The sequence below is a fragment of the Nelumbo nucifera genome, chromosome 6, assembly GCF_055504915.1.
Source record: "Nelumbo nucifera cultivar China Antique chromosome 6, China Antique-T2T, whole genome shotgun sequence".
NCBI classification, from domain to species: domain Eukaryota; kingdom Viridiplantae; phylum Streptophyta; class Magnoliopsida; order Proteales; family Nelumbonaceae; genus Nelumbo; species Nelumbo nucifera.
In genome coordinates this window covers 62,517,602-62,538,530 of record NC_142654.1, presented here as the reverse complement: position 1 = coordinate 62,538,530, position 20,929 = coordinate 62,517,602, and the positions used below count along the sequence as shown (strand labels likewise).

The 20,929-nt window shown below is 36.2% G+C and overlaps 1 protein-coding gene and 1 long non-coding RNA gene across 4 annotated transcripts; one reads left to right on the top strand and one right to left on the bottom strand.

Annotated features, from left to right (window-relative positions):
- Positions 1–642: 642 nt before the first annotated feature.
- Positions 643–15,677, bottom strand: LOC104604328 (mechanosensitive ion channel protein 6-like). 3 transcript variants are annotated; one of them, XM_010268625.3, is made up of 5 exons: positions 13,338–15,675; positions 11,619–11,742; positions 10,303–10,596; positions 9,992–10,194; positions 643–1,224 (listed from the first exon to the last, which is right to left on the bottom strand). In XM_010268625.3, the coding sequence occupies exons 1-5, from the start codon at positions 15,233–15,235 to the stop codon at positions 936–938; spliced, it is 2,808 nt and encodes a 935-aa protein (XP_010266927.1). In that variant the 5' UTR covers positions 15,236–15,675; the 3' UTR covers positions 643–935. The 3 variants fall into 3 exon arrangements, with proteins under 3 accessions (XP_010266927.1, XP_088745484.1, XP_088745483.1); XM_088889358.1 differs by lacking the exon at positions 643–1,224 and adding an exon at positions 4,836–5,267 and having other exon boundaries at positions 13,338–15,676; XM_088889357.1 differs by lacking the exon at positions 643–1,224 and adding an exon at positions 7,244–8,020 and having other exon boundaries at positions 13,338–15,677.
- Positions 15,678–16,139: 462 nt separating this feature from the next.
- Positions 16,140–20,575, top strand: LOC104604327 (uncharacterized). The gene is made up of 3 exons (XR_736394.3): positions 16,140–16,600; positions 19,798–19,981; positions 20,074–20,575. It is a non-coding gene; the product is annotated as an uncharacterized LOC104604327 (long non-coding RNA).
- The last annotated feature ends 354 nt before the right edge of the window (positions 20,576–20,929 follow it).

The following is a 20,929-nucleotide window of genomic DNA, read 5'->3' as shown; positions in this document are numbered from 1 at the left end:
TGGGTTTGGTCAGTTGGTTCAAAAGATATATACTTAAAAAATTAAGTTTAAAAAAGAATTATAGTGGTATTATTAAAAAATATGTTAAAAAATTAAATTTATGATATAAAATATTTTAAACTAGGAAATATGAGAATTTTCCCACTTTCCTACATTAAAAATTATATTTAAAATATAAAATATTAATACATATCCATGGTTGAGTTGGTTCGATTTTGGTCGATTTACAAATGTTCAAACCAAAATTGACCCAACCTTATCAAGTTAGGACATTGTTGAACCAAAGCCGATTAGAAATACTAGAAAACCAACTAACTTGGGTTGAGTTGGGTTGGGTTGATCGGTTTCACCAGTTTGATAAGCAACCCTAGTTGGAATTAATTATTATTATTTTTGTATTGTAAAAAAATATCAAAAATAGTATATAAAATATGGAAAAGTATGGACAAGCCCAATGCAGATTTCTGATTTCCACTATAGAGCTATAAATATTCAAAATGTCAAAAACCCCCACTCTATACACCAATGTCCGCCCATGAATTGCATCAATTCCGAGCTGGCACCCACGCCAACTGTACTTTGGGCCTGGAAATTCTGACCGTGGGCTGAACTGTCAATCTCTCTTACTCTTGTGTATTTCTATTGTTTAACTTTTATTTAAAAAACTTGTGCATTGCATGTGTTCCTGCCGGTTAAGATTATACATCCATTGAAATTGGAATGTACATGAAAGAGAAGAGAATAGAAATTTTCTTTTCGAGGGCAGGGCAGAGTAGAGAAATCAAAATCATCCTTCCCAATTCCCATTCTCACTGTCATCAAGGTCTCATGCACTTCCAATCTTCATGTAGTTCCAAAGCAACCCACAATGTTGCGATCTGCGAGTGATGTGGAATTCTTCTCTCCCTTCTTGTTTGTTTGTTTTTGGCACACAATCAATTAGAGCAAACAGTCCAATTGGAGGGATATCGAGTGGAAGTCAAAGTAGGCATATTGCGGACATTTACGTCAAGAGGTAACATGCGGTATTCAATGTCGAGCTCTCTGAAAATTCTGATCATCTCTTCCACCACGAAAGCTCTCCTCGCCCACCTTTCCCCCATGTCCTGATGGTTCATGCGGTGTTGGAACCACACCGATATCTTCAACCTGTTCATGTCCTCCACATCCCTCACTACAACCATCGGGCCAGGGTACCAGTGGTCCTTCTTGTTCTCAATGTATCTGTAATTGCAGTCATATGATTTATTTAAAATCTATCAGAGACAACAGGCTTCTTCAGCAACCAAACTAACCACGCTCTCCAAGAAAAATACAAGTAGGTATATATCATATTGGTCCCAAGTCCCAACTTCATACGATTCATGAAATTTCTTAAAGAACCATTCAACCTAAAAACTTAAGTTGTTAGGTGAGGTCATTGAATAAATCGATATTCTCTAACAAAAATGATCTATGGGTTATAGTCGTTTCTTGATAAAGAATGGGCTAAGTTGATCAACCGGGTAATTGACAACGATCCCCGCATTAGTATGCCACTATAATGAGTCCCATGGTAAGCAAATTGATACCCTCTAAAGGGTGGATAAATTGCTTACCCCCGTTGATAATGCTAATCCCCTCTCACCTCTCCCTTTACCCAGGTAACCTGTTGAGACCAAGAACACTGAAATTGAAATTACCCGGACAAGTGAAACCTGGGAAATGCTTCCTTAGGTAAACTCACGTACCTAGGTCAGTGAAAACGAATGAGGCCATAGAGTAAATGCTTTAGCTGTTGGATTGGAATCAAAACCCATAGGCCATAGCCAATGGTAGAATGCATGTGTCTCCTTGATTCTGATTCCAATTTAACAATCAAAGGTATATTTTTTCTGATACGTTACTTTGCAGCATCTCAATAGATATCTGACACTTTGAAGATTACTTTGTTAACACCAAGAAAATTAGATTGCCAGATCAATAAAATTGATTTCTCCCTTTGATCTCCCACTTCCCCCTCAAAAGGAATTGAATAAACAGAATAGAAAAAGCAAAGAAGCACCAGATGCACCAACAGTGGCTTTGGTTAGGATCTATGTATGGATAGGATCCAAACGATAATCAGTCAACAATGTCTTAGCACTGAAAATGATCCACATACTGTCCTGCCTACTACATCTTGAAATGTAAAAATCATTTGGTTATAATCATCTATACTAAAGAATTGGTCTTACGGATTAGGTATCCGGATCCCAATTCAACGACCTAGATGCATACATGCAGTTGGTATACAGTCTCCCCTAGAGCTAACCATTCATATTCATATTGTTGAAAAGTAAATGGTAATTTTGTAATTTTTCTTTATGTTTTGTATTTTGTATTAAGTGGGTTGTCTTGGGAGTTGGAAGCTGAAAGGTCTCTACCGGAAAAGTAAAACTCCTTTATATTTCTTGTAATTTGAAACATTTTGTGATAGAGCTCAAGAAGTTAAGAACATAGTAAACCCAGAACTCTACAAGGGCTTTTCATATTCTTCTCTTCTCTTCATTCTACATTCCTCTTATCTTCTACAGATTTTTTGCTTCTTCCTTTGATTTTTACCACCACACTTCCGTTGCTCCAATAAACTTTTGGTATCAAAGCAAAGACCCACTCAATCATTCAAATTTAAAACTAAAACCTTACATGGCATCAAGTTCCAACAGCTCTGTTTTAGATCATTTTCAAAAATTTCCACTTCCTATTTTTGATGGAGAGAACTATGATTATTGGAGCATACAGATGAAGACATTTTTCACCTCTAAGGAGATTTGGGAGCTGGTAGAAGAACGATACGAAGAACTAGAAAATCGTAAGCAACTTGCAACATGGACTGAAGACAAAAAGAAAGAGTACAAAGAAAATAGGAAAGATGATGCTAGAGCCCTGTACCATGTTCAACAAGCAGTAAGTAAAACAAATTTTCCAAGAATCATGGTTCCCAAAAGCTCAAAAGAAGCATGAGATATTCTCAAGAATGAGTTTCAGGGCACCGAAAAGGTAATATCCACAAAACTTCAAACTCTTTGCAGAGATTTTGATAATATTATGATGAAAGAAAGTGAATATGTTCAAGGGTTCTTTTCTATAGTTGCTGGTATTGTAAATCAAATAAGGACCTATGGAGATGTTATCTCAGATGAGAAAATTGTAAAAAAAGTCTTGAGAGTTTACCAGTTAAATTTGATCATGTGGCGGTTGCCATTAAAGAAGCCAAAGATTTGACTAAACAATCCATGCATGAGTTAATGACCTCACTTCAAACTCATGATGATGGAATGAAAAAAATTTTATCTTCTTCACTAGAGTAAGCTTTTCAGTCCAAACTTACCATTGCAAAAAAGAAAAAGAATGATGGTGAAAAAGAAACTCCAAGAGAATGGTTATATCAAGGCAAAGGAAGAGGATACCAGAATAATGGAAGAGGACGAGGAAGAGGTAGATTGTATGGAAAATGAAGAGGTGAAAAGCAAAACAATGGTTGTTTTATTTGCAAGAAAGACAACTTTACCCCAAGACTGTTTTTTCAAATGTAAAAAAATGCAAAACTCATGTTCATGCCCCAAAAGATTGCAGATTAAAGGAGAAAGAACAAGCCCACTATACTGAAAATGATGATTTAGAAAACCATCTATTTTACTCTTGTATGAATACTCAACAAGAGCCAAAAGAAGTTTGGTATTTGGATAATGACTGTAGTAACCACATACGGGAAATAAAGAATGTTTTCTTGAGCTGAATGAACATGTTAATTCTCAAGTGAAGCTTGGAGATGGCAAACTCTAAAGTATTGAAGGAAAGAGTGTTGTTGCAGTCCAAACTAAGCAAGGTAGTTTTAAACTCATCTCAGATGTTCTTTATGTTCCTGGTTTGACTCAAAATTTGCTTAGTGTTAGACAACTTATACAAAATGGTTAGGAGGTGCATTTTGACAATGATGAATGTGTAATATTTGATAAGAAGAAATGTCAAATCATTGTTAGAGTAAAAATGGCTGCAAACAAAGTGTTTCCATTAACCATGTCCTATAATGTGAATTATGGGCCGAAGAGTGAGAAGTTGGATGAGTCCATGTTATAAAACTTGAGATATGGACACTTGAATTTCAGAAGTCTCTTTTTGTTAAATTATAAGAATATGGTGATTGGACTTTCTCAAATTGATAGAGAACATAAAGTATGTGAATGTTGCATCTATGGGAAGAATCATAGGCTACCATTTTCAGAGAGACCATGGCATTCAAAGGCACCATTGGAACTGGTTCATGCTGACATTTATGGTCCCATGAGGACACTTTCCTTCAACAAAAAAGATGTACTTTCTTCTCTTTGTTGATAATTTTACTAGAATGATGTTCATATATTTCTTAGATGCAAAATCACAAGCATTTCCTACTTTTGTTCAATTCAAAGCTTTAGTTGAGAAGCAAAGTGATTACAAATAAAAAGTTATGAGGACTGATAGAGGAAACGAGTTTAAATGGAAAAAAATTGGGAAGTTTTGTGAAGAACAGGGCATTGAAAGAGAGTTGATAGCGAGACATACCCCACAACAAAATGGGATAGTTGAAAGAAGAAATAGAATCATTGTAGAAATGGCATGAAGCATGATGCAAGGTAAAAATCTTATCAAAAATTTTCAGGCTGAAGTGGTTCATACTACTGTTCACATATTAAATTGCTCTCCCACCAAAGCCGTGAAAAATAAAACACTTTTTGAAGCATGGCACAAAAAGAAGCCTGTTGTTAGCTCATTTAAAGTATTTGACTGCATTGCTTATGCTCACATTTCCTTAAAGAAGAGAGAGAAGTTTGATGGCAAAGGTGAGAAATGTATCTTCCTTGGTTATAGTGATGAGCCCAAAGGTTACAGATTGTTGAATCTAACTACAAATGAGTTAGTAATTTCAAGAGATATAATATTTGATGAAGAGGGGGCATGGAACTTTGAAGAAAATTCCTCACAAACAAAAAATTATGTTATAGAAGATGAAGAAGTGATGCCCAATGACCATGAGCATGATACAACTACATCAAATGCAAGGCCAACAAACTTAAGAAGATCAAGCTTAACAAATTTCAATACAATAATGGATCCCTCAAGTTCAAGAAACCAAGATCCATGACAAGTATGCCCAAGTGATGTAGATTCGGATACTCCACCAAGAAATGTATGTTCACTTTAAGAAATCTTTGATTCTTGTGATGTTTCATTTCTTGCATTAGAACCACAGAAATTTGAAGAAGCTTCAAAATAAGTAGTTTGGGTGAAAACTATGAATGAAGAAATTTAAATAATAGAGAAGAACAAGACATGGGAGTTGGTAAATAAACCCAAAGAAAAAGAAGTGATTGAACTGAAATGGGTTTACAAAACAAAGTTCAATGAAGATGGGTCAATCTAAAAGCACAAAGCAAGGTTAGTGGCTAAAGGCTATGGCCAAAAGCGGGGGTAGATTTCTATGAGACTTTTGCACCAGTTGCAAGAATGAAAACAATCAAAACTATGCTTGTACTTGTTGCTCATCTAAAACTACAAGTGTTTCAATTTGATGTGAAATCAGCCTTCCTAAATGGAGATTTATAAGAAGTTTATATTAAACAACCACAAGGATATGTGATAAAAGGAAAGGAGGGGAAGGTTTATAAGCTTCGAAAAGCATTGTATGGCCTGAAGCAAGCACCTTGGACATGTAATAGCAAGATTGATAAATATTTTCATAAGAATGGATTTAAAAAAGTCCAAATGAACCATCACTCTATATCAAGAAGGAAGGAATGCGTAGTTTTATTCTTGTTTGTCTTTATGTTGATGATTTGATTTATACAAGTAACAACCCAAAATTGTTGAATGAGTTCAAATTAACAATGACTGATTTGGGATTAATGAGATACTTTCTTGGATTCAAATGGAGCAAAGAAAAGGAGAAATTTTTATGTCCCAAGAGAAGTATGTTGATGATTTGTTAAAAATGTTTCATATGTCAACATGTAAACCCCTAGCTACTCCTATGGTTGTCAATGAAAAGCTGTCAAAGGAAGATGGAGTAGAATTGGTAGATGCATCAATTTATAGAAGCCTTATTGGTTCCTTGATTTATCCCATTAATACAAGGCCAGATATTGTTCTTGCTGTGAGCATTGTTTCAAGATACACGAACAAGCCAAGTAAAGTTCATTTTTGAGCAGCAAAGAGAATACTCAGACATGTTAAAGAAACCAAGAACTTTGGGCTGAAATATGAAAGTGAAAATGATTGCAAGCTAGTGGGACTTTTAGATAGTGATTGGACTAGTTTCATAGATGACCAAAAAAGCACAACTAGATATATTTTCTCTTTGGGAAGTAAAATAATCTCTTGGTCATCAAATGGTGCAGTACGAAAATGAAACACGTTAAGAAAAATTTCAAAGAAAAGAATAGAAGTCAAACTATCAAGAAGAAGAATTCTTCACTGAATAATTAAGAGAAAATTCAATATAAGAAACTGTCTTAGCCTTCCCCTAGCTACTCTTTATATAGGCATACACCCTTATGGATCCTATTCTAAATCTAAAAACATTCCATAAAAGAATCCTACTAAAACTCTTTAAAAAGGAAAATCCTAATATAAGAAAACACTCCATAATAGAGTCCTACTAAAACTCTTTAAAAAAGAAAATCCTAATATAAGAAAACACTCCAAAATAGAATCCTTCTAAAATCCTTCAAAAGGAAAGTCCTAATTGAATATAAATTCGAAATACTGCTAACTTGGTAAAAACAAACTAAGATAGAAACTCTGTGATGGCGCCAATTTGGTAAAAACGAATTAAGATAGAAATCTTGTGATTATGCTATTTCGTTAAATATTTACTAAGCTGTGTCGATGGCATCATCTCTACTTCTTATATGTCTTGGAATGGTCCCAACTTGCATAGAGCTTATTGGCCTTCTTCTGTAAATGTTTACTCAGTTGGTTCAAATCCCGTACTACATCATTCTCTCCCAGGTTTGAGAGAATCCAACGTCGGATTTATGTTACTATTTAAGAGGCTACTACATATGTTGTTGCACTTCCACCTTGCTTTTTTGTTTCTAACCCTTTGACAGATAATTGGTGATGTAAGCCTCCAATATGAATTGAGATTTCTTCATTGTATATCTTAAATTTTAAAGTATATTTCTTGCACTTCACAGAACCTGAATCTTCTTTTATTGACCATTTTGAGCATTACAAGAGTGCTTGCCAATAAGGATTTTCATAGATGTGCATGTAGACAATGTGATCATAATCCCCAAGATGATAAGTATTATCTTCATCATATTGAAATTCATAATGAATGATGGTGTATTTCTCCTTAGTAATTGATTCTTCATCATAGATTGGAGGTTTGTTCCAATCAAGTTTCTCTTCAAGAGATATTGCTGATGAGAATTGCCACACAAGATTTTTGTTACAATCCTCAACAAAATTAAAACAATCAACAAAGTCATAAGATTTGGTTTTACCTTTAGACTTTGAAATTGCTAACTCCTCTATGGAATTCCAGTCAATGAATTCATTTGAGGCTATACCTCCATTAAACTCTGGGAACTCAACCTTGAGATCTGTTTCCGATTGCTTTTGTTCACCACTTGCAACTATAGCTGATTTGGTTGTTTGCCAAGTAGAGAAACTTGCATGAAACTTTGGGATCTCAATATTGAAACCTATTTCCCACTATTTCTAATCACCACCCGCAATTATAACCGACTTGGATGCTTGCCTTAATGATGAAAAGGAATGAGCGGAAGCACTTGCATTAGAGTTGTTGTCCCTTTGCAGCGATTTCAGCTCTTGAGCAAGTGCCTTGACTTGTCTTCTCAGCTCTGCTACGTCTCCTTACGTTTTGTTGTTGGGTTCCTGCTCCATGATGTGAGCTACTTGTTTCTTCTTAGGAGCCATAATCCGAAGAAGGATCAAACATGAGCTTTGATACCAAATGGCATAGTACGGAAATGAAACACGTTGAGAAAAGCTTCAAAGAAAAGAGTAGAAGTCGAACTATCAGGAAGAAGAATTCTTCACTGAATAATTAAGAGAAAATTCAATATAAAAAATTATCTTAGCCTTCCCCTAGCTATTCTTTATATAGGCATACACCCTTATGGTTCATATTCCTAATCTGAAAACACTCCATAATAGAATCCTACTAAAACTCTTTAAAACAGAAAATCCTAATCTAAGAAAACACTCCAAAATAGAATCCTACTAAAATCCTTCAAAAGGAAAGTCTTAATTGAATATAAATTCGAAATAATGCTAACTTGGTAAAAACGAGGTATGATAGAAACTTTGTGATAGTGCCAACTTGGTAAAAACGAACTAAGATAAAAATCCTGTGATGATGCTATCTCAGTAAATATTTACTAAGCCGGGTCGGTGGCGTCATCTCTACTTCTTATGTGTCTTGGAATGGTCCCAACTTGCATAGAACTTATCGGTATTCTCCTGTACTACATCAGAAGCAAAATACTGTGGCACTTTCTTCAGTTGAAGCAGATGCATTTCAGCCACTAGTGCATCTTATGAAGCAATTTGGCTTAGAAGACTTTTGGAAGACCTTCAATTTGTGCAAGATGGTGCAACTACAATCTACTGTGACAACACTTCAACTATTGCAATGACCAAGAATCCAGTTTTTCATGAAAGAACAAAGCGCATTGAGCTAAGGCACCACTTCATCAGAGAGTTAACTAAGAAAGGAGAGATTGAATTGAAGTTCATCAAGATAAAAGATCAAGTTGTTGATATTTTCACCAAGTCTCTAGCTTTTGAAAAATTTCTGCATTTTAGATCTCTAATGAAAATTACAAATTAAGAGGGGGTGTTGAAAAGTAAGTGGTAATTTTATAATTTTCCTTTATGTTTTGTCTTTTGTATTAAGTGGGTTTGTCTTGGGAGTTGGAAGTTGAAAGGTCTCTACCGTAAAAGTAAAACTCCTTTATATTTCCTGTAATTTGAAAGGTCTCTACCGTAAAAGTAAAACTCCTTTATATTTCCTGTAATCTGAAACATTTTGTAATGGAGCTCAAGAAGCTAAGAACGTAGTAAACCCAGAACTCTACGAGGGCTTTTCATATTCTTCTCGTATTCTCTTCATTCGACATTCCTCTTCTCTTCTACAGATTTTTTGCTTCTTCCTTTGATTTTTACCACCACACTTCCGTTGCTCTAACACATATATAACACTAAAGTGATCATGTGAAACATGATTTTCACTGAATTTTGTAAAACAACAAATTTAATTTAACTTGATAATTCAAAAATGAGTTTTAGAGGGTCATAGCATGAAAGAAGGTGACAGAAGTGCATATATAGTAACACTGCCTAACAACTGCTAGTTCGATGATGTTAGAGAACAAAACCTATTCAAGGACCTCACTTAACAGCTTAAGTTTTTAATTTGAATGGTTTTCTGAAATGGTATTAGAGCCACTTTGACTAAGTGGTCTAGTGTTCGATTCTCGTCACCATCATTTTAAAACCTATTCAAAGACCTCGTTTAACAACTTAAGCTCTTAAGTTGAATGATTTTCTGAGAAATGAGAACTTCCACAATGACCTTCTGGACCAGTCCATACCCAAAACTTGAACTGAAGAGTAAAATGCAGGCATTTTTTGTTCCAAAGGATTGGTCATATTGGCGGAGACTGTTCTTAAATGAAATGGAAGGCATTTGAGTTGACTCAGTCTGGTATATTGAGTGAGGTTCTGGTCACATCAGAAGTTGCGATCAAAGTCAACTCAGCTGAGTCAGTGCTAACTTGTCAGCTACAGTCCTACAATATGGTATCGATTGATTATTCTGCCATCACAAACCAAGAGAGATGGTTTTCTTTTCTTTCTTATTCCTTTTCAAAGGGGGGAGCCGGGGAGGGAGGAACCAATCAAGCAACAGAAAATAATTGAAAGGCAATGAAAAGTAAATAGTCGAGATGAGACGTACTCTATTATTCTTTGTTTGATGATAGCAATTTTTTCTACTGGAGTTGAAACGTGGACACAGAAGTCAATAGCTTCTCCCATATCAGGACTACGATAGAAATTACTGATAGGCTTGGTTGAGAGAACACTGTTTGGATATATTATCTTCTGGTTGTCATACCGTAGAAATACCGTACTTAAGATGTTCATCTCTTCCACTATCATCTGATACAGGAGCAGAAGTTAAAGTCCCTACAACCTTAAACAGTTCACATGAACAAACTTCTCTGTGCATGAATATTCTAAAAAAAAGGAGAGAGAGAGAGAGATTACCTGAACTCCCTCCACTTCGCACCGATCACCAACGTCATATGGGTGCATTGCAAACAAGAAAATTATTGATTCGAATACCGTCTTACATGTGTTCCCAAAGATAAATACCACCACGAGGATCTGAGAGGAAATAGCGACCAAGAGACGGCTGGTTGTAATCCCGAGTATAAGAAGCCAGATAATCACTATGATGATGCCCACAATGACATTTACCATCTGATGGAGTTTGTTAACAGCTGTTTTCGTATCATTTAGTGTCAAGGCAAGAGCTCTCCTTTCTCTAAATGCATTAACCTGAAAAAATTATCACCCTATCATGTTTATCAAGAGTAGAATAGAAACTGCACACGTGAAATTCCAAAGCCTAAGCAAGCAACTCCTAGAAGCTCAATATGCCTAGCCATGGTGGTTTTGTATTGAACAAAGGGTTACTGCTATATTGAGAAATAGACTGCTAACCATGCTCAATTTAGAATCAAGAAGAAAACAGCATGAACTTTCCCTTTCAGTAAAAGAATAAATTATTGGAGACAATATAGTGATTTTGGGTCTATTTGCACAAGATCCAGCTTTATCCCACTATTTCGATGCTCACAAGATAAAAGATGTAGATGATAGATTTCTATACTGCAAGAACAGCCTTTTTATTATTTCCTTTTTTATTTTTTGGAAGAACAAGTTTTTTTTTTAATCTTTAGCATTTATAACATTCTTTTTTGTTTCTCTAGATGGTGTTTTATCATATAGATACAGATAACTTGAACAATATCCTTTCTCATATTTTTCTTCATGTTGTATGTCTCCCTACTTTTCCACCACAGTCAACATAATTCTTGTGGCTGCATTTTTTAGGTTTTCAAATTTACCCAACAACATAAGTGAGTCGTTATCTACCACAAGTAATGAGAATGGTAATAACCTTGTAAGAGTAAGAAAATAAGCCTACATAGAAATTCCGTTTCTGTGAAATGGAAAAATATTCTGTATATGTTTTTATGTATTGTGAAATTGTACTGGAAAAGTATTCCTTTGAGTGAAAGAATATATCTCCACAAGTAAGCTAGTATTGGTTCAGATGTGCTTTAATTAGATGTATTCAGCCTTTTCTACCATGCGGAATCACAATTGTGGAGAGAGAGAGAGAGAGCATACACATGCACAGGTGTGCATGTCAAATGTCTTCTGCAATATTGAAAAAGGAATATTTTTTTTGAAAAATATATTAAGGGTATTACTATATAGGGGTGTCAATCGGACCAGGTCCAATCCAATCCAATGAATATTTTGGACCATTTTGGACAGGAAAAATGACCTACCACCCAGTTCTTCAAAGCTGACTTGCTGATTCTCTTATTTTCAGTGGCTCCTTCAAATAGACTTATGGTCTTCAAAGCTTCATCTTCTCTCAAGAATCGCATAAGATCCTCGGGGTAGATATACCTGTCAAATAAAAGTTAAAAAATTCTAAGACAGGAAAAGGTAAAAGAGGAAACATGAATTTATTTGTATACTCTAAGGAACATTTGCAGAATGTCAAAGGTTGCAAGTTACTCCATGGAACAAACTTGACATCAAAGATTCCACACAAATATCCCAACAACAAAAGGGAGAAAATTGAAGAAAAAAATTGCAGCCAACAAAGGAAATTCTCTAGCAAAAAATTCCAGTTACCCTTACAACTGGGAAGAAGGAAAAAAAAAATGCAATTTAGAAGCTCTCAAAATTTTAATCCTCTGTTTCAGGTTAGGATCATTTTAATCCACGCAAAATTCAAACAAGGGACACATCAACCGAATACTCGGTGTGCTCAATGAAGAAGAAAAACCCGCATTCCCTTTAAATATTAACATAGAGCTGCAGAATTATGAAGCTTCTCAACCAAGAACAAATAATTCACAAAAAGGAATCTATATATATATATAATGGAAAGAGGAAGGAAAGGAGGTGAGGAGGTGAGGGGTTCTCTCACCACAAATCTCACATGTGACTCCTCTCCTTTCTCACATATGCGCATATATGTTTTTTAAATGAAATGACTAAAAATATAACAAGTCATCAAAATTAAAATTTTCATGGGTTTCCATTGTCTCTCATAAAATTCATATTTACTCTCTAATAAGATCATTCTTAAACCCCCCCCCCCTCTCTCTCTCTCCCGCTTAATAGTCAATATTTGTAACATCTCCCCTCACTATTAAATCTCTTCTTTTCTCTTAAATCTCTCTTAATCCCTTTTAACTCTTTTTAATAAAGTAGGGAATGGAAATTAGATGGAGGGGGTTAGGTTAAGGGCTAACTTAAATATGAACCCTAGCTTGGAGCCAAACTAATGTCAAAACCCAAATGTAAATACATGAGGTGTACCAATCTTCTTCTTATATTAAAGTCATAAGAAATCATTGCTCATTTTCATGGGTTATAGAGCTTTTGTCACTTTTTTTTTATGTATTAATTTAATGTAAATGTGTTTCATCGATTGTTTTGGCTCATTAATAAAATGTAGTAATACAGCACATAATGTGAGCCTTTCTTTATCTCTGTCAATTCAAATTTGTATTTTTTTAACTTGGATATTTATCTCATCCTAACCATGTTTTTTCAGATTTATAGTGCTACACAATGGGGTTCCCCCAATCCTACGAGCAGTGGGATTTGATCCCAAGTCTCGGCAACAAGTAGAGAACCTACCAATTCCAATTGAGTCACCATCAGTTGGTTCTCATGCTAAATAGTTAAAAAAAAAAAATTCCTACTATTTTATTTTTATATGTAATGAACCAGAAATACATAAAAATTTTGGTGAATTTCTACTACTTCATTTATCCCTTAAAAGTAAAAGGGAAAAAAGCAAAAAGCAAAAAGCACTTGTAAGTGGTGGCCGGCATCAAGTGGAACCAAAGTCGACAAAAGAGAAATACATCCTAAATCCTAATGAAAGAGAATTCTTAGACGGGGAAACAAAAAGCAAAAAGCAAAAGGCAAAAGATGATGATAAGGAGAGAGGAATCAGGGATGGAAAGGAAATGTATACATACTTGGAGCCATGCCTAGTCACATTGTTGAATATCTTCTTTGCAGCAGCTTTTGCTTCAAATTCACTCCGTATCTGCATGGATGGCTCGTCATTGTAAGTGGAATCCGAAATCCTTTCATCCAGTGTGGACAGAACGCCATACCGAATTATATTCATCAGCCTCTTCATATTCCAAGCAGAGATATTCTTCTGGTTCAACTTGTGCAGGTGGTCAATTGTGATGCCCTGATCATCTGGTTGCTTAGAAAGTGTACCGGAAAGCCTGAAGCTCTTTGCAACCTTGAGACTCCTCTGGATAACATCATTATTTACAATTACTCGCTCAACTTTGTTCGACGATAAGGCTGCGGCCCGGAGGTCGGGGGGTACCTTAGCACCCGCATTCTGGAGGTTCCGAACCTCGGCCATGATCCTCTCGTTTTCTTCCTGTATATGCTGGATTTCAATCAAAGGGGGCCCGGAGAGGGTCTCTATCACATATTGATTGAAAAGAGAATCCTGAATCCTATCAAAGTAGGTGCTGACATGGAAGGACGATGCTAGAACCTTAACTAGCAGTGTTTTTACGAGCCATATAAACGTAGTTACTAAGAGTGAGAACAAAATCTTGGTTATGTAAGGCACAATCATACCATTTGCATCTTTCTCCATGTTCCTGTCCAACATCGCATGCCAAGTGATCAAAACCAGGACTAACCAGATACAGTTCTGAACAGCCTTCCTCACCCCATACACAAAATACAGAAGCCGCTTTCGTAGAAGGAAGTTCCGCTCGATGAAGAACACCACCAGATGAATCCCCCACCCGGAGACTAAACGCCCACAAATCAATACCAGAATAAGGACCTCCCATTTCCATAAATGGAGTCTCCACACGGTCTTGTGCTCCAGCGCAGGGATTGAAAGGCTGCAAATTAGTGCTGCCACGAGTAAAATTAAACTCACCCATTGAATAAGTGTGAAGGCACCGATCTTCACTTTCTTGTATTCTTCCGGAATGTCCTCCTGCAAAAAAGGATCGTCGTCGTCCTCCTCGCCTGTCTTCCCCATCAACCCGGATTTCAACTGCCCGGATTTCGCCACTCTCCCTGATTTCCGATCATGTTCCTCCGGTGGATCCAGGAGCCTTGACTTGGTCCTTGTTGGCAACAGGCTCGAGTTGCGCCGAAACGTTGCATTGGAAGTGCATTTCAAAACCTCTCCTTTGCCATCACCACCACTCAAATCCGCCAGATGATTGTATTGCTGCCGTTGATTCTGTTCCTCTGTGTCCGACGATTCCTTGTAACGTCGTCGGATGGAATCCGGGGCTATCTCAACGCAAGGCTCTTGGAAGGAGACCTTGTGATCCCTAAACGAAGCCTCCCTGTTCACTGGGCTGTCCACAAAGGAAGCGGAGTTCCGATTATTCTGAAGCTCGGCCATCTCCAAGTCCATATCCAATAACATCTCTCCCGATTGCTTCTGTTTATCCAAGAACTGCTCGATCAGCTTCAACGGCGGATCGTCGACCCCTTGCGGTTGATTCTGAAAGAAGAAGCTATCGGCATCGGCGCCCGATGCATGTTTGTCAATGTTCTCGGCCACCATGCTTTCATCCTTCCAGAACTCGTAGCTGGATTCCCGCCATATCCTAATACCGGGCTCCACCACCTGTTGAATATCTGTGCTGTTGTTATTGCGAGAATTAGTCTGTTTTCCGTTATCATTGTTGTTGTTGTCGACCTTGACGACAACCTCTCTGCGATTGGTCGGAGAGCCAGATTTGGATATTTGGTCGTCGATATCTACTAAGAGGATATGCTGCTCTTCCTGATTCGGTTCTTGCCCGGTGGCCGAGATTTTGCGAATGTGTCTTGAGGAAGAATGCGCTTTAAAGGACCTTGTAAGCGATTCCATGAAATGATGAAAATAGAGGTTGTGGTTGGTGCACTTACAACTTACAGAATGTCTGGGAGATCGAAGAGGGAGGGTGGTCTCGTGAGTTTCAACCACCTGAACAGAACCCTCGACATAGATTTATCTTGTCGCGCCTTCTTTTGTCTGATTTCTGCTACTGAGAAAGAAAGGGCACAGAGAGAGAAGCAAAAATACGAAGAAGCCCTCCCTGCAGGATGCTGCGACTCTGCAACAAAGAACAGTTGAACAGGTGACCCAGAGCCAGAGGACGACGACAAATCGAATCGATAGGAGTATGCAACGTAAACATAAACGTCTAATCCGTGCGTTTCTCCCCTCCGCTTGGTCTCTACTTTTTTAGTTTGTAGAAAGGTCTCCAAGACTCCAACGAAACAATAAACAAACGACTTTTTATTTTAATAAATTAAAGGATAACTTACACAAACACCCTTGTAATATCGATCAGTGACAACTATCCCTGAATTTTCATTTGCTGTAACAAAAGATGCACCCGAAACTTCCGGACTTTTTGCTCCGAAACCCTCAAACTTTCGACCCTGAAAATAAAAAGGGTCATTTTCGATCCCAATGTCGCAAAGGGAACCTCGGGGTAACTCGGAGGGTACCTGCAAGGAAAAACAAAGTTATTAGAAAGTCTTGGTCAAGTAAGTAAGGGCTGAGCTCCCGAAGCATGGTTTTCAAAACCGGACCGGACTGGACGGTTAGACCGGAAAAATCAGTAACCGTTCAGTCCCCGGACCCGGTTATACTGTAAACCAATAAATCCTAAAACCCATTGAAAAGGTAAAAAATAGCTGACTCGGGTGGTTGAACCACTAAACCGTTTGACTTGGGCAACGGTTTGCAGGCTATGAAATTCATTTTCGTTGAATTAAAAAAAAATAAAAAACAAAAGAAGACCCTCATATCCCCAATTCCCAACTCTTTCGAATTAGGGTTAGAACGAAAGTCATTCATTTTCGTTATAACCCTTCCTTCCTCTCAGCCATCATACCTCGACTGACGACCTGTGGTAGCCACGACTTACGGCGACTGACAGCGATTCACGGCGACCGGCGACAATTGTGAGCTTCATCTATGTCGGTTTGCATTTTGTAATCAATAGCAACAAGGAGCCCAGGACTTAGAGCGGTGGCCGACGATTTTGCAGTAGTGGTTGGGGGTTTCTAACATGTTGCGGCAATAGCAATTGGCAGTTGACACTTGCCACTTGGAACTTGGAAGCAATACTTTCCTCCCAGAGTTGTAGCGGCAATCACCGGCAACCAAACTAGAGTCCACAGGCGGCAATTTTTGTGAGCTTAACACCATCACACCACCATTACCGGTAGTGAAACCGTGAAGGTATAAAATGCTTTGCTTAATTGATTCTTTGAATTTTTTTGCTTAATTAATCTTGCTTAATTTTCTTTTTCTGAATTCTTTGATTAATTAGTTATAGAGAGTCACATACTCACATTTGCTTAATTAGTTTTGCTTTATTATTTTTTTTTTCAATTCCTTGTTTATTTGTTATGTCAAAGTATGACGATGATGATGTGAAAAGAATGATAAAATCGCTTTTTATTTTCAATTAATTAATCAAATGATGGTTATTTGCTTAAATTAATTGCTTCTTGATTCTTGATTTTGCATTATTAATTTATTATATAATTTTTGCTTCTTGGTTCATGCATGGATTTATTGATGCAAGATTACATTGCATATATTTTGTGTAAATGAATGTGCTTGTATGGAGTGATTTTATATTTTGGTTAGTTATTTTAGTCAATTAATGTGTTATTCTAAAATTTAAATTTTAAATTTTGTGTTTGTATGGATGGATTTGTTTTTAAGTTGGGTTTATTTGATTGAATAAAGATGGTGGAATCCCAAAGTCTAAATACTAATACATCTGATACAACTCCATCACAAGAGTCCATTTCATCAAATGCTAGAGCAAAAACATATTCTTCTTGGGAGCATGTTTCCCTTAAAATTGACCCTCTTAATCATCAAAGTCAATGACATGTTTTTGTTGTCAAAAGACTTTTAAAGGGGGAGGGGTTAATAGGATGAAACAACATCTTGCTCAAAGGAAATGTGATATTGCAATTTGTCGTAAAGTACCCTATGATGCAAAATACAAAATGGAGCAATTGTTCAATGAAATGAATGAAAGAAAAAGAAGTGAAAAACAGCCTATGAATTTTGTTGATGACACTAGAACACAGTGTGGAAAGAATGATAATGATAATGATGTTGAGATTAGGGAAATAGATCCACCTATTACACATGATACTTATCAAGGGAAAAAATCAATTACATCATCGGGAAAGGAAAAGCATATTCAAGGCTAATAACTAGCGTCTTTTGTTACATGGACCACTCTAGGTGCACAACCAGGTATTAAGAGTGTATTGGCATCTAAGGGAAAAATTAGTTATGTGGATTGTGTTGTTATGAAGTGGATATGTGATGCACTTGCTACTATTGGTTCAGGGTACAAAGCTCTTTCTTTTCATAATTCTAGGACCAATTTGTTAAAGGATTTAGTTCAGGAGGTTCAAATGTCAGTTGATAAACTCCATAAGGATTGGGCTATATATGGTTGCACTATAATGGCTAACGGTTGGACAGATATACGCATCTGGACATTGATTAATTTTTTAATGTATTGTCTTACAAGAACTGCATTTATGAAGTCTGTAGGTGCTTTTGAAACAATCAGGAGTGTAGAGAATTTATTTCCTTTGTTTAAAGAAGTTATTGATTGGGAAAAATCAGAAAATGTTGTTCAGATAGTCACTGACATTGCTGCAAATTATGTAGTTACAGAAAGATTATTGGAAGCAGAATTTCTATGGACTTATTGGTCACCTTGGGCAACACATTGTTTGAACTTGATGCTAAAGGAAATTAGGGAAATGGGTTATATTGCAAATGTAGTTCAATGTGCATCTAAAATTATAAAATTTGTCTACAATCATATTTTTGTACTCTCAATGCCAAGGAAGAGACCTAGTTGAGTTGAGATAGTATGTCCTAGACCCACTTGCTTTGTAACTAATTTCATTGCATTGGATAGCATTTTGAAGCACATGCATGATTTGCAAAATTTGGTAATAGATCAAAGTTTTAATGACTTTAGGTATGCCAAAGATGCAAAGGGGAAGGAAGTAATACAAATAGTTTTGGATTTTGAATTTTGGGCACAATGCAAAATGATTGTGGGTTTCACATCACCTCTTATTAGGGCATCGAGACTTGCAGATTCTGAGTTTAGGCCTGCAATGGGGTATATGTATCATGCTATGTTAAAGGCAAAGGAATCATTGAAAAAGTATTTTAATTATAAGAAAGTTGTATATGGCCCAATCATGTAGATTATTCATAGAAGATGGAATAGACAAATGGGTCAAAGGCTTCATCTTGTAGGATATTATTTTAACCCGACCTTTCAATATGATCCGAAATCAAAAGTTAATTCCCCGGCCATTATATCTATAGTTTTTTATGTCATTGAAAAGCTTGTAGTCAAATCAGATGATGTAGAGATAAAGCTAAACAAAGAGGCTACTATTTTTGAAAGTTGTGGTAATTTTGGAAGACGGGCCGGCCTGGCTCCCGGACGGGCCTTGAACAGGTATATGGGCCCGCAAGCTTAACCTCGGGCCAAAAAGCCCGGCCCGCAATAAATTCGAGCCGGGCTCGGGATTTGCCAAAATAGCCCGGCCCGGCCCGACCTATAATTAAACCTAAAAACCATAATTGAATACCCCTCTTTTTTTCACCTCTTTGCCTCTTTCCCTTCTTTTTCCAACCGAACCCTTCTTCTCCACATCCTCTTTCCCTTCTTTATATTCTTTTTTTAATGTAAATAAATTATGATTTATATTGATTATTGAATTCAGAATTTATATTGAATTTATATTCTTTTTTAATGTAAATAAATTCTGATTTATATTGATTATTGAATTTATATTCTTTTTTAATGTAAATAAATTTTGATTTATATTGATTATTGAATATGAAAAAATTCTAATTTTTTTATTAGGTCAGGCTTCGGGCTCGGGCTTCGGGCCTAACATATTTCCATTAATGAAGAGTAAAAGCCCGGCCCGAACCCGGCCCGGCCCGGCCCATGAACAGGTCTAGTGAAGACATTTAAGTCAATGCCTCCAAGTAATAAATATATTTTTTTCTTATAACATGTTTATTATTTCAATTTTATTTAATAAATTAAATCAACTCTATTTCATTACATATAGGTGAATGGTGGTTGAGATTTGGTTGACACTCCAAATTTCAAAAGAATTGTTGTACGGACCCTTAGCCAGACATGTAGCTCATCTGGATGTGAACACAATTAGAGTGTTTTTAAACGTATACACACACACACACACACGAAGAGAAGGAATAGGTTGGAGCACAAAATGCTTAATGACCTAGTATATGTTCATTATAACCTGCATGTGATGGATGGGTAAGTGTTTTATGTTTCATAATTGTCTATTTTTTGTGCTTTCGTTGCATCCAATTTATCATTTATTGCTTTGTAGGAGAAAATTGAAAGTCTTGACCCAATTGGGCATGAACATGTTGATGTTGTGGAAGATTAGATTGTGCACGATGATGAGAATCCTCCATTACTTGATGGTTATGAAGAGGGCGATATATTTAAAGCTTATGAGACAACATTTCTAATAATGAAATCACCATCAAGAAAAAGAGCTAGGACTAATGGTAACTATTATTGATATTATCTCAAATGGCATTTCCATACTTGATTCTTTTAGCTATTTTTTGAGTTCTAATTTTCTGTTTTCATTCTTTAGATGGTGATGATAATTTTTCATTGAGAAATGGGGAATCGTGGAGGAAAATGTAGCCAACACCAGACTTGAAGATGTAGATGAAACATAACCTCTTGAAGATGAAGATGAAGATGATGTTGAAATACCACCTGGCTTTGGTTGTTAGTTGGTACCATTGAGAAAGGAGGCTAGCATATATTTTGAATTTAGATTATTGGATTAGTACAATTTGCATGTTGGACTTGAAGTTTTGATTTGTGTTTAATACTTGTTGAACTTGGTTTGTGATCTTTTTATTTTTGAGTACCTAAGTATTGTGTTTGATGAATTAGGAATGCATGATGTTATGGCAATATCTATGGAATCTTTTGCAAATTTTCTTCTCTTGTCTTCTTAATATTTTTGTACAAGAAGTCCAAAGGAAACTTTGAGAGACTTGACCATCTGAAGGGGTTCCTTTCCATTTGTATAGGTAATGGCATTTCTAAAAAAAGTCTTGCTTTTATTTAGTTTTACTTCTTGTTATGTACAGATTCATTGAGTTACAATTTCTAATGTACAGCTGATTGTATTTGCTATGAATAAAAGCGAATTGGTTAGAGTAGAGATGTTTGATCTTCAAAAAGCTCAAAGGTACTTGAGTTTTTCCCTCATTTTCTAACATATAACAGATTATAATGGCATGAATGTTTAGGAAAACATTATTTGAAGTTTACTCAACTCTATGTTGATATGAACTAGATAAGCAAATTGTTTGAACTTTAGGAAAACATTGTAGTTTAGTGAACTCTATGTTTATATGAACTAGATAAGCAAATTGTTTGAACTTTAGAAAAACATTGTAAGTTTAGTGAACTCTATGTTTATATGAACTCAA